The following is a 14,367-nucleotide window of genomic DNA, read 5'->3' as shown; positions in this document are numbered from 1 at the left end:
GCATCTGTACCTGTGCCAGCAGCCAAGCCCCCCTCATATTGCCCCCCATCTGTACTGTGCCAGCAGCCAAGCCAACCCCTCATATTGCCCCCCATCTGTACTGTGCCAGCAGCCAAGCCAACCCCTCATATTGCCCCCCATCTGTACTGTGTCAGCAGCCAAGCCCCCCTCATATTGCCCCCCATCTGTACCTGTGCCAGCAGCCAAGCCCCCCTCATATTGCGCCCCCAGCAACTGTACCTGTGTCAGCAGCAGCAGTGCCTCGAAATCCCAGTCCCAGGTGCCAGTCAGCCAAGGCCAGCAGTCCTGCTCACTCAGCCAGCCCACAGCACAACCGACCGCTGCCGCACCCAAGCGCCTTCTGCGCCTTCTGCGCCTTGTGTTTCAAAGACACGCATGTGTAGGGGGGGGCGTGCCCAATATGCATGCGTGTCATATGGGCGCACGGAGGTAAGCGCCGCTCCAGTATAGGGAAGGGTGGGAAGGTGGTGCCTGCGCTCAGTTCCTGGGACCTTTAGAGGGGGTTTTGGGCGGCGGTTTTATAATGGCCAAGGTGGGGATATAAATAATGTTACAACTAAAAAAATAAAAAAATTCTTCTCCCCTTTAATATGCGCCACCAAGTGATTGCGCCCATTTTTTTTGCTACTTTTCCAGGGGGGGGGGGGCAAGTGCCCCCTCTTGCCCCTTTCTGTGGATGCCCATGAGTGTGGGGCAGGGGGGGCAGTCTGGCAGCTTTAACCCACCCTGAGCTTTAAATGCTGGGGTAGAGAAAGGGTTCCTGAGCATCTACTGCAGGTGTCACAGGGGCTGATGGGAAATCCACAATCCATATCTTACTAAGTTGCTGAATGGGAAGGGTTAATTAACTCCCTGCGCCTTGACTATGGGCTTCCCTGTATGAGTAACTACTACAGGTACCTCTAAATCCTCCTTCCTGACAGGTCACATGGTCACAAGCCAATCCCTCCTGCTGATTGGCTCAGGCCCTGACTCATAACTGTCTCACTGCAGTACAACCAGCGGCCATGTTTTTGGTGGTCCCAGATTGAAAGCCACAGGGCTACTCATTCAGGGAAAGGGTAAGTAACACTTACCTACAATTGCTTTCCTCACCTCTGGGGCAGCTCCTCCCACATGGAAAGCAGGAACAGGAAACCATACTGTGCCCACTCAGCATTCTTAAAGTGACAGTGGACATTTTTTACACAAGGGAAATCCACCGTTATATTGCGAAATATTCTGTGTCACGTTGAAACTATTATTTTAATGTTCTCAGTGAATTGTTTCACATCTTCTTGGTAATATATTACAAGTTACTACTTATTCCTATATGTGGTTTATTGATGGGAGGAACTGACATCACACATAAGGAAGGGGAGGGGTTACAGACACAGGAAATAAACACTTTGTAATATGACTTTGGTCACTAGGTGGCAGTGTAACAGTGTGTATGCATATAAACCATTAAACATATAAACATAATACTATAATTATAAACTGCTGGGGCAGCACATGTATATTTCATTTCTGTCTTTGATTAATGATTTGGGTCAGTACATTGTGCTGGGGAATAACCCAGTTGATATACAGTAAGGATATAATGATTTGGGTCAATACATTGTGCTGGGGAATAACCCAGTTGATATACAGTAAGGATATAATGATTTGGGTCAATACATTGTGCTGGGGAATAACCCAGTTGATATACAGTAAGGATATAATGATTTGGGTCAATACATTGTGCTGGGGAATAACCCAGTTGATATACAGTAAGGATATAATGATTTGGGTCAGTACATTGTGCTGGGGAATAACCCAGTTGATATACAGTAAGGATATAATGATTTGGGTCAGTACATTGTGCTGGGGAATAACCCAGTTGATATACAGTAAGGATATAATGATTTGGGTCAGTACATTGTGATGGGGAATAACCCAGTTGATATACAGTAAGGATATAATGATTTGGGTCAGTACATTGTGCTGGGGAATAACCCAGTTGATATACAGTAAGGATATAATGATTTGGGTCAATACATTGTGCTGGGGAATAACCCAGTTGATATACAGTAAGGATATAATGATTTGGGTCAATACATTGTGCTGGGGAATAACCCAGTTGATATACAGTAAGGACATAATGATTTGGGTCAGTACTCACCAATACAGGGGAGCGACACATTCCAGTTACTGCGGGTACCATTCTTGTCAGTTTTCTTACATCTAATTATCTGAGACACAGACTGATATCCCTTCTTACAGGTCACCGCCACCTCTTCTCCCCGGTTATAATAATCTCTGTTTGATTCTCTCTGGTTGGAAACACTTTCTATTCCCGGTGCTGTCGGCTTTGCACATTGTGCTGGGAAAGGAACAGAATAGAAAGGAATAAGGGAGATTTCAGCTGCAATTGGATGAGATTCGGCCAATAAAATACAACAGGCAAATTGCAACTCGATTTTTTTTTTAAATATATAAATATATAATATATTTTATTCTAATTACTAACGTGTCTCCTAACCCTGCACTCAGCAACATCCATTACAGGACTAGCCAATTAAGCAGTGAAACTCCTGCCGTCTCTGCCTTCCTCATGCGCTTCCTCCCTGTATCATGAATGGGTCTTTATCAGATCAGATCCCCTTAACCTAAAGCATTTGTAAGGAAATGGCCGATTCTCCCACAGAACCAGCACAGAACCAGCTTATAAGGTTTCAGATCTTTCCCTCCATTCAGGGTTCCGTCTGTCTGAGATTCCCAGCTGTCTGATAGGAGATTCCCAGCTGTGCGATAGGAGATTCCCAGCTGTCTGATAGGAGATTCCCAGCTGTCTGATAGGAGATTCCTAGCTGTTTGATAGGAGATTCCCAGCTGTTTGATAGGAGATTCCCAGCTGTCTGATAGGAGATTCCCAGCTGTCTGATAGGAGATTCCCAGCTGTTTGATAGGAGATTCCCAGCTGTCTGATAGGAGATTCCCAGCTGTCTGATAGGAGATTCCCAGCTGTCTGATAGGAGATTCCCAGCTGTTTGATAGGAGATTCCCAGCTGTCTGATAGGAGATTCCCAGCTGTCTGATAGGAGATTCCCAGCTGTCTGATAGGACACTGGATTCCAGGATTTGGAAATGTACATTTTTGTACAAATGGATTAATATTGGATTGGGTGTCGGCTGGTCTGTATCAGGGAATCCCAGTATCAGTCTGTAAGCCCATTCAAGTATTAATGGAAATGTCAGAAAAACATCATTAATCCTACTTGTGTTAAGGCGGCGATGCCCCAGTAGCCAATAAAGGCATTTGTGTCTGTCAGTCCTATTCCCCTCGTTACACTATTCCTGCCCATCCGGACTCTTGTTTGATGTTATGTTCATAAAAACATTTATTTGTCCTTCAAAAAGGTTGAACTTGAAACAATAAGTCTCAATATTATTTATGTTTCAATTATAATTTGCTCTTCAAAGGTCTCAGCAATTTTTTTGCAACTTTTATTCTTTAATTGTAGGGATGCACCACATCCAGGATTCGGCCCTTTTTGGCAGGGTTCGGTTTCTGGCGAATCCACGGTCCTGGCCGAACTGAATCCGAATTAGCATAAATTAGATTATGCAAATTAGCACTCGGAGCGGTTAAATGTTAGGGCGATTTTTAACCCTTCCCGATCCTAATTATCATATGCTTATTAGGATTTGGTTTGGTATTCGGACGAATCTGTCAGGGTGGGTTCGGGGGTTCAGCAAAACCTAAAAAAGTGGGTTTGGTGCATCTCTATTTAATTGTGATAATCGAATGCCGGGTCATATATATCTGTTGGAATGTGGAGCTACTATTGGGATCACTTTACTGCATTGCTGAACTGACTCAATATCTGATATTATGTTTTTCTATCGCTCCTGGCAAAATCTCACAGCTCACTGGGCTACACTTTTCTTCTTTCAATATATCAGTTTGTCCTATGCAATCTCCTCTCTTCAAGCCTACATAGAGGCCGGGCTCAGGGGGAGAAGAAGCCCAATGGCCAGACATCTCCCCCCCAGACTAGTGCAGACTCGTAGGTATTGCACCAAATCCTAAAGTGCAAAAAAGTGCTAAAAGAATAAATAAGTATGAAAAATCCAATAAAGTGCAGCAGTGTTAGTGCCCCAGCCTAATCGCCAGAATGTAAAAATTGCTTAGCCTCAGCCACATGCCAGGGCATAAGAGCAGGTGATAGTGATAGAAGTGAGGACACACTCATACCCCCACAACCTGTGTCAAGAGAACCACGTGAAGTAGGACACCGCAGGTTTGCAAGGCCTGGGGCTCCAACAACTTGGGCTTCATGATCTATACGGCCCTTTGGCCAGAGGACCAAGCTGTTCTCTGCCTCACAGTGGATGGGGACTACCATACCCTTAGCTAGGAGATATCCCACCCAATAGGCGAGAAGCAATATCAAAGCTTATGAGACTGTAGAGTCCAGATAGTCTATAAATTAGCCGAATTCGACAATGCCAAATGTAATGAGTTGACTCAGTCGTGAATAGCCAGATATAGAGTTTCTCACTGCTCCTACAAACCACATTCTCTACATCAGCACAGAATACCGCTTATAGACTCACTTACTAGCAAGCCAAATCTGCCCCCATCAGCAACTGCCTGTGCCATCTACTGAATCTTCTCCCAAGGCCACCCCTGAGGTTCCAAGGGGCTCCCCAGCCACAAACTGCAAGGCATCTGCTGCAGAGACCCCTGTGGCCTCTGGTTTGGAGACCACCAAACCTCACCTATTGTCAGCAGGGAGGATGAGCTTTTGGGTTCTGCCAGGCTGAGCTGACGCGAATGAGGTCTGTGTTGTTTCCTGGGTGCAATGGGGGTAATCATTCAAGCAATTAAAGCTTGGGGTTTTCTAATTGGCTAAATGACCAGGTGGATATAAACTTTTGGAAACTGGAATAATTTGTTTCAGTTTATATCCCTTTTAAAGGTATCTGTGCATATCTGCACCTAGGAACGGTCAGAGAAAAGATCCAAGATAAGAATGTGTGAAATCCTGTGCAAAACTACATAAATACAGCCACATATACACATTTCAACTCAATCCAAAAATCCTTGCGGCGCCCCCCATAGGGTGAAATCACAGATACCATTTTATTGAATAGAATCAATGCACTTACAGTGTCCGAAGTACAGTCCATTCATCGCAGATACTCGGCCCAACACGTTGCGGCAACGGCTTCATCAGGGGAATAACAAATTGTAACTTTAAAAAGTATTATTCAAAAAAGCTAAAAAAGAAAAGTATAAATACTTTTTAAAGTTACAATTTGTTATTCCCCTGATGAAGCCGTTGCCACAATGAAACGCGTTGGGCCGAGCATCTGCGATGAATGGATTGTACTTCGGGCACAGTAAGTGCATTGATTCTATTTAATAAAATGGTGATTTCATTACTTTCATAGCAGTAGATACTGATGGGCAGAGGGCAATTGAATTTCAGAGAGGGCGCGAGGGCCACGCAACCTGACTTGTATAAACAAAATGCCTCCCTTTGGAGCAGAATACATTCCATATTTTGATTGGTGCATAAAAAACACAGTCAGTTGAATAACTGTTCCCCCCAGTAACCCTAAACATATGGTACTTACCCACACAGCGAATGGGGGCAGTTACATCCCACACAGACTTATCCTGTTCAGCCTTACAGGTTATATTGTCCTGTGAGGGTTTATACCCCCCTGGGCACCTCACAGATACCCCAGTGTTGGGCAGATAATAATCCTGGGGTGGAACAAGCTGCACATTTGTACCCAGGGAGAGGGCAGATTTCCGGCATTGCTCTATAAGAGAGAAACATGACAGGCTGTTACTATACACCATATGCAATTTACTCTCATTGGGAAAAGCTTATGGGGCAGTGGGACCCTCTGTATTGCCCCCAGGGGCTGTGGGAGACTCAAATGCAATTTCCCAGTTATACTGGCGCTGAGGAACAGGGGAAGCCAATTCCTCTATCAAAAGAACCAGGATTTCTTGTCTCCTTTTGTATCACATGTACTTCTGTGTCAGACTTCCTGTTCTCAGAAAAATCCTTCAGGGCACGACACAAGTCTGCTTAATTTGCTCCTCTCTCCCCCTCCCCCTTCCTTCTCCTGCTCCCCCTCCCATTAGAATTTGCTCCCCCTCCCAACTGTGCTGTGTAATCTGAGCTCCCAGCAGCCAGAGCTGCAGCAGGAAGCTACCGAGACTGAGCTAAAATGGCAGCTGCTATCTTAAACAAACAGAGGGAGCTGCTAGGGCTGTTACTCAGGCAGGTAAAGCTTTCTGCAGAATAAATATAGGGTTCTAGGGGTCACTAATGTGGCCAATCTAAGGGACCCTTAGTATCAGAGGGGGGTCAGTTGGTTGATGAGAGCAGGGAATGAAGCAGGAAGGGGCGGGACCCTTAGTATCGGAGGGGGGTCAGTTGGTTGATGAGAGCAGGGAATGAAGCAGGAAGGGGCGGGACCCTTAGTATCAGAGGGGGGTCAGTTGGTTGATGAGAGCAGGGAATGAAGCAGGAAGGGGCGGGACCCTTAGTATCAGAGGGGGGTCAGTTGGTTGATGAGAGCAGGGAATGAAGCAGGAAGGGGCGGGACCCTTAGTATCAGAGGGGGGTCAGTTGGTTGATGAGAGAAGGGAAAAAGCAGAAATTCTAAACTGCCTACACAACTACATGAATGGGTGGGTCAGGGGTGTGTCCAAGGGGGCATCGGGGGCCCCACATCCCTCACACCCCAGTAATTACCAGTGCAGCGAATAGGATCATCCCACGTGGCGCTCGTGCCATTCCCTATACATCTCATTGTCATGTTATTGGGGTAATACCCCGGGCTGCACCAAACGCTCACGGATTCCCCTGGGTCATAATGTTCCTTCTCTCCTGCAGTTCCGTTTATTCCCTTTATCTCTGAGAGGCGACACTGAGCTGTAGGGACAGTAAGTTTCATTGTTATTGTAACAATAGAATTGATATTTCAGCTCTTTGTTCTTTTACTTACTTACTCTACTATGCGGAACTAGTTAAACATTACTCTGTAATATCCAATCCCCAGTGTTTCCCCACATCATAGAGTAAAATGATCTTCCCAAGGTGAGTGACGTCTTATAGTACTTATAGGGCTCAGCGCTGCGACTGCCAAAACTATTGCCTTCATTTCCCAGGATTCATTGAGGTCGGGCATGGTGCAGAGAGACTGGCCAATTGCTAATGTGGTGCTCAAATAGGGATCCCGGTCTCAGCCTGAAAACTATGGGCCTGTTAGTCTGACATCAGGGTAGGAAAGCTTTTGAAAAGGGGTAATAAGGGATAAGATGCCGGAATAAATTGCAAATCATAATACTATGAGTCTGTGCCACATTTGGGCGGCCAAGCAGCCATAGTATTGGGATTGGTTAGCTGGGATACATGCTTATAATGGGGTAACCAATGACTGGACTAAGCTGCCTACTTATAGCGTATGGCTTGTTACAGCGCAAAAAAGCCTCCGGTCTTGTCTCTTCTGAAGCAAAGGGGCAGTTCCTGTTAATAAATATCAATATAAACAGGATGTAAATACCCCCCCCCCATACTGCGCTGTCAGTACCAATATGGAAGGTGCATTTATACACAGCACAGTATTATTATTATTATTAACATTTATTTATAAAGCGCCAACATACCCCGCAGCGCTGTACAATAAGTGAATTACATACATTGGGCATACAGAGTAACATATACAGCAATCAATAACGGATACAAGAGGGGAAGAGAGCCCTGCCCCAAAGAGCTTACACTCTACAAGGAGTAACATATAAAGCAATCAGTAACCGATACAGTGAGGGTTTATACCCCTCTGGGCACCTCACAGATACCCCAGTGTTGGGCAGATAATAATCCTGGGGTGAAACAAGCCGCACATTTGTACCCAGGGGGAGGGCAGATTTTGGGCATTGCTCTATAAGAGAGAAACATGACAGGCTGTTACTATACACCATATGCAATTTACTCTCATTGGGAAAAGCTTATGGGGCAGTGGGACCCTCTGTATTGCCCTCAGGGGCAGTGGGACCCTCTGTATTGCCCCCAGGGGCAGACAGTAACAGTCACATGATCCCTGTTATGCCCCTAAACATATGGTACTTACCCACACAGAGAATGGGGGCAGTTACATCCCACACAGACTTATCCTGTTCAGCCTTACAGGTTATTCTGTCCCGTGAGGGTTTATACCCCCCTGGGCACCTCACAGATACCCCAGTGTTGGGCAGAAAAGCTTATGGGGGAGTGGCAGACTTGCCCCACGTGCAATATTATTCTATACACTCCAGTCACTTCTCCCCTAACCCTAAGGTCAATGCTGAATATGTATCAGGCCCCTGATGTAATTTAGTTATTGGGTTTCAGTCTGATCAGTGCAATTTGGCAGTGAAGGGGTTATTTGGGGATTCTGTGCCCCATATAAACATGTCTGTATAAGCTCAGGGTTACTGTGCCTCTGGGGCAGGTTGGTTTGGGAGACATTCTAACATTGGCTAACGTTCCCAGACCAGTGAAAATTCCGAGATACATGTAACAAACACATGTTGCAGGGCATTAGAATTATATTGCAATCAACGCAGCATCTTCCAACTGGATTTTCTAGACGTGTCCCTCAATTTTGAATTAATCCGTGAACCCCAATATTGTCTGGAATATCAATGGGGACAGGATTTCAGACTAATAAAGGATTGTGCACCCTGAAGCCTGATTGCCTCTCTGCCACCTCCCACTGCCACGTCCCACTGCCACGTCCCAGGCACCACACCCCAACATAAAGCCAATTAGTACCAAGGCACAAGGGATCTAATCGCTGCCCCTTATTCTGCCTCCCTTGCCTTTCACATAAATCAGAAGCACTGGTTGGCTAATAGCCCCCCCACCCTGTTCTATTGGTTTCCATAATAAAAATGATTTGTATAAAGCATTACCTGTCCCCTGGCCTATAAGGGAAGGGAATTTACCCCCAGAGAGTAATTTGGGTGAGTAATTAGCTGGATGTGAGTAATTAGCTGGGGGGTGAGTAATTAGCTGGGGGGTGAGTAATTATCTGGGGGGGAGTAATTAGCTGGGGGGAGTAATTAGCTGGGTGTGAGTAATTAGCTGGGGGTGAGTAATTAGCTGGGGGGACTAATTATCTGGGTGTGAGTAATTAGCTGGGGGGAGTAATTAGCTGGGGGGAGTAATTAGCTGGGTGTGAGTAATTAGCTGGGGGTGAGTAATTAGCTGGGGGGACTAATTATCTGGGTGTGAGTAATTAGCTGGGTGTGAGTAATTAGCTGGGGGGTGAGTAATTAGCTGGGGGGTGAGTAATTATCTGGGGGGGAGTAATTAGCTGGGGGGAGTAATTAGCTGGGTGTGAGTAATTATCTGGGGGGAGTAATTAGCTGGGGGGGACTAATTATCTGGGGGTGAGTAATTAGCTGGGGGGGGACTAATTATCTGGGGGGGAGTAATTAGCTGGGTGTGAGTAATTATCTGGGAGGGAGTAATTAGCTGGGGGGTGAGTAATTATCTGGGGGGGAGTAATTAGCTGGGTGTGAGTAATTATCTGGGGGGGAGTAATTAGCTGGGTGTGAGTAATTATCTGGGAGGGAGTAATTAGCTGGGGGGAGTAATTAGCTGGGGGGTGAGTAATTATCTGGGGGGGAGTAATTAGCTGGAGTGAGTAATTAGCTGGGGGGGAGTAATTAGCTGGGGGGTGAGTAATTAGCTGGGGGGTGAGTAATTAGCTGGGGAGGAGTAATTATCTGGGGGTGAGTAATTAGCTGGGGGGGAGTAATTAGCTGGGGGGAGTAATTAGCTGGGGGGGAGTAATTAGCTGGGGGGGAGTAATTAGCTGGGGGGAGTAATTAGCTGGGGGTGAGTAATTATCTGGGGGTGAGTAATTAGCTGGGGGGAGTAATTAGCTGGGTGTGAGTAATAAGCTGGGGGGGAGTAATTAGCTGGGGGGGAGTAATTAGCTGGGGGTGAGTAATTAGCTGGGGGTGAGTAATTAGCTGGGGGAGTAATTAGCTGGGGGTGAGTAATTATCTGGGGGTGAGTAATTAGCTGGGGGGGAGTAATTAGCTGGGGGGTGAGTAATTATCTGGGGGTGAGTAATTAGCTGGGGGGAGTAATTAGCTGGGTGTGAGTAATTATCTGGGGGGGAGTAATAAGCTGTGGGTGAGTAATTAGCTGGGGGGGTGAGTAATTATCTGGGGGGGAGTAATAAGCTGTGGGTGAGTAATTATCTGGGGGTGAGTAATTAGCTGGGGGGAGTAATTAGCTGGGTGTGAGTAATTATCTGGGGGGGAGTAATAAGCTGTGGGTGAGTAATTAGCTGGGGGTGAGTAATTAGCTGGGGGGGTGAGTAATTAGCTGGGGGGGAGTAATTAGCTGGGGGGAGTAATTAGCTGGGGGGAGTAATTACCTGTGCAGGGAACAGGATTATCCCACGCGGCGCTCCCCCCATTCCCCATACACCTTATTGCCACATCTGTAGGGTAATACCCCCCCATACACCTTATTGCCACATCTGTAGGGTAATACCCCCCCATACACCTTATTGCCACATCTGTAGGGTAATACCCCCCCATACACCTTATTGCCACATCTGTAGGGTAATACCCCCCATACACCTTATTGCCACATCTGTAGGGTAACCCATACCTCCCCGGCCCCATACACCTTATTGCCACATCTGTAGGGTAATACCCCCCCATACACCTTATTGCCACATCTGTAGGGTAATACCCCCCCATACACCTTATTGCCACATCTGTAGGGTAATACCCCCCCATACACCTTATTGCCACATCTGTAGGGTAATACCCCCCATACACCTTATTGCCACATCTGTAGGGTAATACCCCCCCATACACCTTATTGCCACATCTGTAGGGTAATACCCCCCCATACACCTTATTGCCACATCTGTAGGGTAATACCCCCCCATACACCTTATTGCCACATCTGTAGGGTAATACCCCCCCCATACACCTTATTGCCACATCTGTAGGGTAATACCCCCCATACACCTTATTGCCACATCTGTAGGGTAATACCCCCCCATACACCTTATTGCCACATCTGTAGGGTAATACCCCCCCCATACACCTTATTGCCACATCTGTAGGGTAATACCCCCCCATACACCTTATTGCCACATCTGTAGGGTAATACCCCCCCCATACACCTTATTGCCACATCTGTAGGGTAATACCCCCCCCATACACCTTATTGCCACATCTGTAGGGTAATACCCCCCCATACACCGCACTCTCACTGGTTCCCCTGGGCCATAATATTCCTTGTCTCCCCCAATCAGGTTTATTCCTTTCAGCGCTGACAGGTAACACTGGGCTGGAATAAGAACAAGGTACAGGGAGTTATAATAATCACACAGGTTATTAGTGACACATTTCCGCTCATTCCTTATCATACAACACTGGGGGTACCTGCCATGTATCCAGGGGAGGCTGAATTATACCAGTAATATATACACAATCTGAGCCTGTGGATTGGCTGATTCTCAGGCTGCATTTACTGTATATGCAATTCAAGTATCAGCCCCATGTGGCACTTGTAACTGGTTGCTATGGGTTAGCGCTAGGGTTGCCACCTGTCCAGTTTTGACCCCCATAGCCCCCACATGTCAGTTGAGCCAAAACCTTGTGTTTACAAATACTAGCAAATCCTCGCTGGCCTTGCAAGAGAGAGTGATGTCCGGGTTGATCTGCAACCTGCGGAACCCATGGGTTTACCCTTAGATCAGGTGGGTTAGGGTTGAAATTTGGGGGCCATTGCAGGTTCAGGTTGGGCGCAGGTCCTACAATAGCAACATCATGTGGGTCAGGGTTGGGTGCGAGTCCTACAATGGCAACATCATGTGGGTCAGGGTTGGGTGCGAGTCCTACAATGGCAACATCATGTGGGTCAGGGTTGGGTGCGAGTCCTACAATGGCAACATCATGTGGGTCAGGGTTGGGTGCGGGTCCTACAGTGGCAACATCATGTGGGTCAGGGTTGGGTGCGAGTCCTACAATAGCAACATCATGTGGGTCAGGGTTGGGTGCGAGTCCTACAATGGCAACATCATGTGGGTCAGGGTTGGGTGCGAGTCCTACAGTGGCAACATCATGTGGGTCAGGGTTGGGTGCGGGTCCTACAATAGCAACATCATGTGGGTCAGGGTTGGGTGCGGGTCCTACAATAGCAACATCATGTGGGTCAGGGTTGGGTGCTACCCAGGGCGATTGGGCTGGGCATCTCACTCCTGATTAAAAATCCAAATTAAAAATGGGGGCACCCTAAATTCCTGTCCTTCACATGTCAGATGGAGTTAACCCTATAGTGCCCATATGATGGCATTCTGCCTGGGAGCAGCTGGAAGGAGTTGATACCCATATTGCACAATGATGTAAATACCTGGTGCAACTGTGGGAGTCGGGTTCCCAGCACCTCCTGTGTCCCCCCCTGATCCTTGCGGGTTCCCTGTTTGTTCCGTCTCATTTTCCTCGGCTCCAGGGCTCCCAGGTTGGGTTCCAGGTTCCAAACCTTCTCCTGAACAAATAAAACATAACATTTAGTGCGTATATTCCCATTTAAGTCCTTAATTACAAGCCAGCCCTGTTCTCTCAGTGGCCCCATTGGATTCTTACAGCAGCATTTACTGTATCAGACTTTCCCCACTCTGGGAAGTGGCCCCATATCATTTGCTTGGTGGAGCTGTAGGCGGTTTGCTTGGTGGAGCTGTAGGCTGGTACCTATGGCCTTGTGCTCCTAACCCTCCGTAGCTGGTTCTCAGCCTTACTATCATCTTTCCCAGGCTTGGGCTACTCCAGGGGTCTCAGACCATATGGGCCACCCTTCACTTGGCACTACTAGCCCAGGTTTAAGATTAGAATTTCCCTTCTTCACTGAGAGGTTTCATAAGAAAGATGGTGACTTGACTCCTCCCTTTTATACACACTAGGGGCTCACCTGGGATTAGTGGTCGGTCACTCTCACCTTTTTACCCGAAGGAAACAACCCTTGCAGGAGGGTTCTTCTTAAGAAAACCAACATGGGCCTCGGGCGGTACCTTGGCCACTATGCTCAAGTGATTCATGTTTTCCCACAGCCCCTCCCACTTTAAAGGGTGTGACACATGGACAACTGGCCAAACCAATCCCAACAGTGGCTTTCATCATCCAAACAACTCATTAAATAAAACTCAATAATACAGTAATAATCAGGCCCAGTAGGTTCCTAGTGAGACAGTGACTAGGGGTCTGTATGTGGGAGGAATATTGACATAGTTCTCTAATAGAGATGTAGAGTCCCAGCCGTGTAATAATGGGCCCAACACTGAATCTCTCATTCCCAAGGGACTCACTGGGAGATCTCACCCATACGCACCCGTATTGCCCAGTTATAGAAATACCTGGACTCTCTGGAGCAGAAGGAGCAGGAGGAGCAGGATAACCAGGAGATCCAGGAGAACCATGAGGAGCAGGAGGAGCATGATTATTATGAGGAGCAGGATGACCACTCCTTGTTCCGTGTGAGATCCCCTGTTGACCTGCCTTTTTTTTATTGGGTGTTTGGCTCCTATTTTTGTCTCCTCTTGTTGATGGGGAATTTCCCCCTGAACAAACCAAACATAACATTTAGCGAGTGCCTTTACATTCAGCAAGTTATTGGGCGAGTTGTTAATAACAAATACATTTTATTCTCTTAGTGGCCCCATTGGGTTCTGATAGCAGCACTTCCTGTAACAGCTCCTCATTCTTCCCCCTGGGGTATGACCCCCATATCACTTCCTGGTCCCACTGCCTTGTACCCCTGGAGCTCACTCACAATAACCCTATGACAACCTGGGAATGTATATTGGAATTCTGTATGCGCTGAGGGTCTGTGCACTAGAGCGGTAATTCAATAACTAATTATACCCTGTGCCCCTGTCACTGTATAATTACTGTACAGTTTGTCATGTATTAATAAATGTTATTAATAATATCAAGGATATCTCTCCCCCTCCCTTCTCCTCCTCACCCTCCATTCTCCTCTCTCCCCCTCCCATCTCTGCTGTGTAATCTGAGCTGAGTTCCAGGAGCAGGGTGCAGGCAGGGAAGTGAAGCTTCCCTGTAGTTGTAGCACTATCATGGCTAATCTATTGGTAGTAAAATGCCTCAGTAGCTTTTCTTCTCCATTAAATGTACATTACAACCCCTAACCCCCTGCTATAGGCACATAGCAGCCAATGGGGGGGATCATTTTACAAACAGACAGAAATGCACAGATATTCACCCCACTGTCAGGCCCTGGATAATTTACTTACAAAGTGTGAGCCTATTTTTCATACTTT

At 46.9% G+C, this 14,367-nt stretch overlaps 1 protein-coding gene across 7 annotated transcripts in view; it reads right to left on the bottom strand.

Annotated features, from left to right (window-relative positions):
• The window catches only part of LOC101732936 (receptor-type tyrosine-protein phosphatase alpha-like), a 78,803-nt gene that overhangs the window by 58,615 nt on the left and 5,821 nt on the right, over positions 1–14,367 (bottom strand). For 3 of the 7 annotated variants that reach the window (XM_031894999.1, XM_031895000.1, XM_031895002.1), the window contains 5 exons: positions 13,444–13,647; positions 12,447–12,581; positions 6,768–6,947; positions 5,629–5,820; positions 2,165–2,365 (listed from right to left, as the gene is read on the bottom strand). In XM_031894999.1, coding sequence (XP_031750859.1) covers positions 2,165–2,365; positions 5,629–5,820; positions 6,768–6,947; positions 12,447–12,581; positions 13,444–13,647 — 912 coding nt within the window. Of the gene's footprint in view, positions 1–2,164; positions 2,366–5,628; positions 5,821–6,767; positions 6,948–7,862; positions 8,090–12,446; positions 12,582–13,443; positions 13,648–14,367 lie in introns of those variants that run through there. The other 4 variants (XM_031895001.1, XM_031895003.1, XM_031895005.1 and 1 more) reach the window with 3 other exon arrangements.

The sequence above is a fragment of the Xenopus tropicalis genome, chromosome 1 (genome assembly GCF_000004195.4).
Source record: "Xenopus tropicalis strain Nigerian chromosome 1, UCB_Xtro_10.0, whole genome shotgun sequence".
NCBI classification, from domain to species: domain Eukaryota; kingdom Metazoa; phylum Chordata; class Amphibia; order Anura; family Pipidae; genus Xenopus; species Xenopus tropicalis.
Note: the sequence above shows the minus strand (reverse complement) of the source record. Positions and strands in the feature narration are given on the sequence as shown.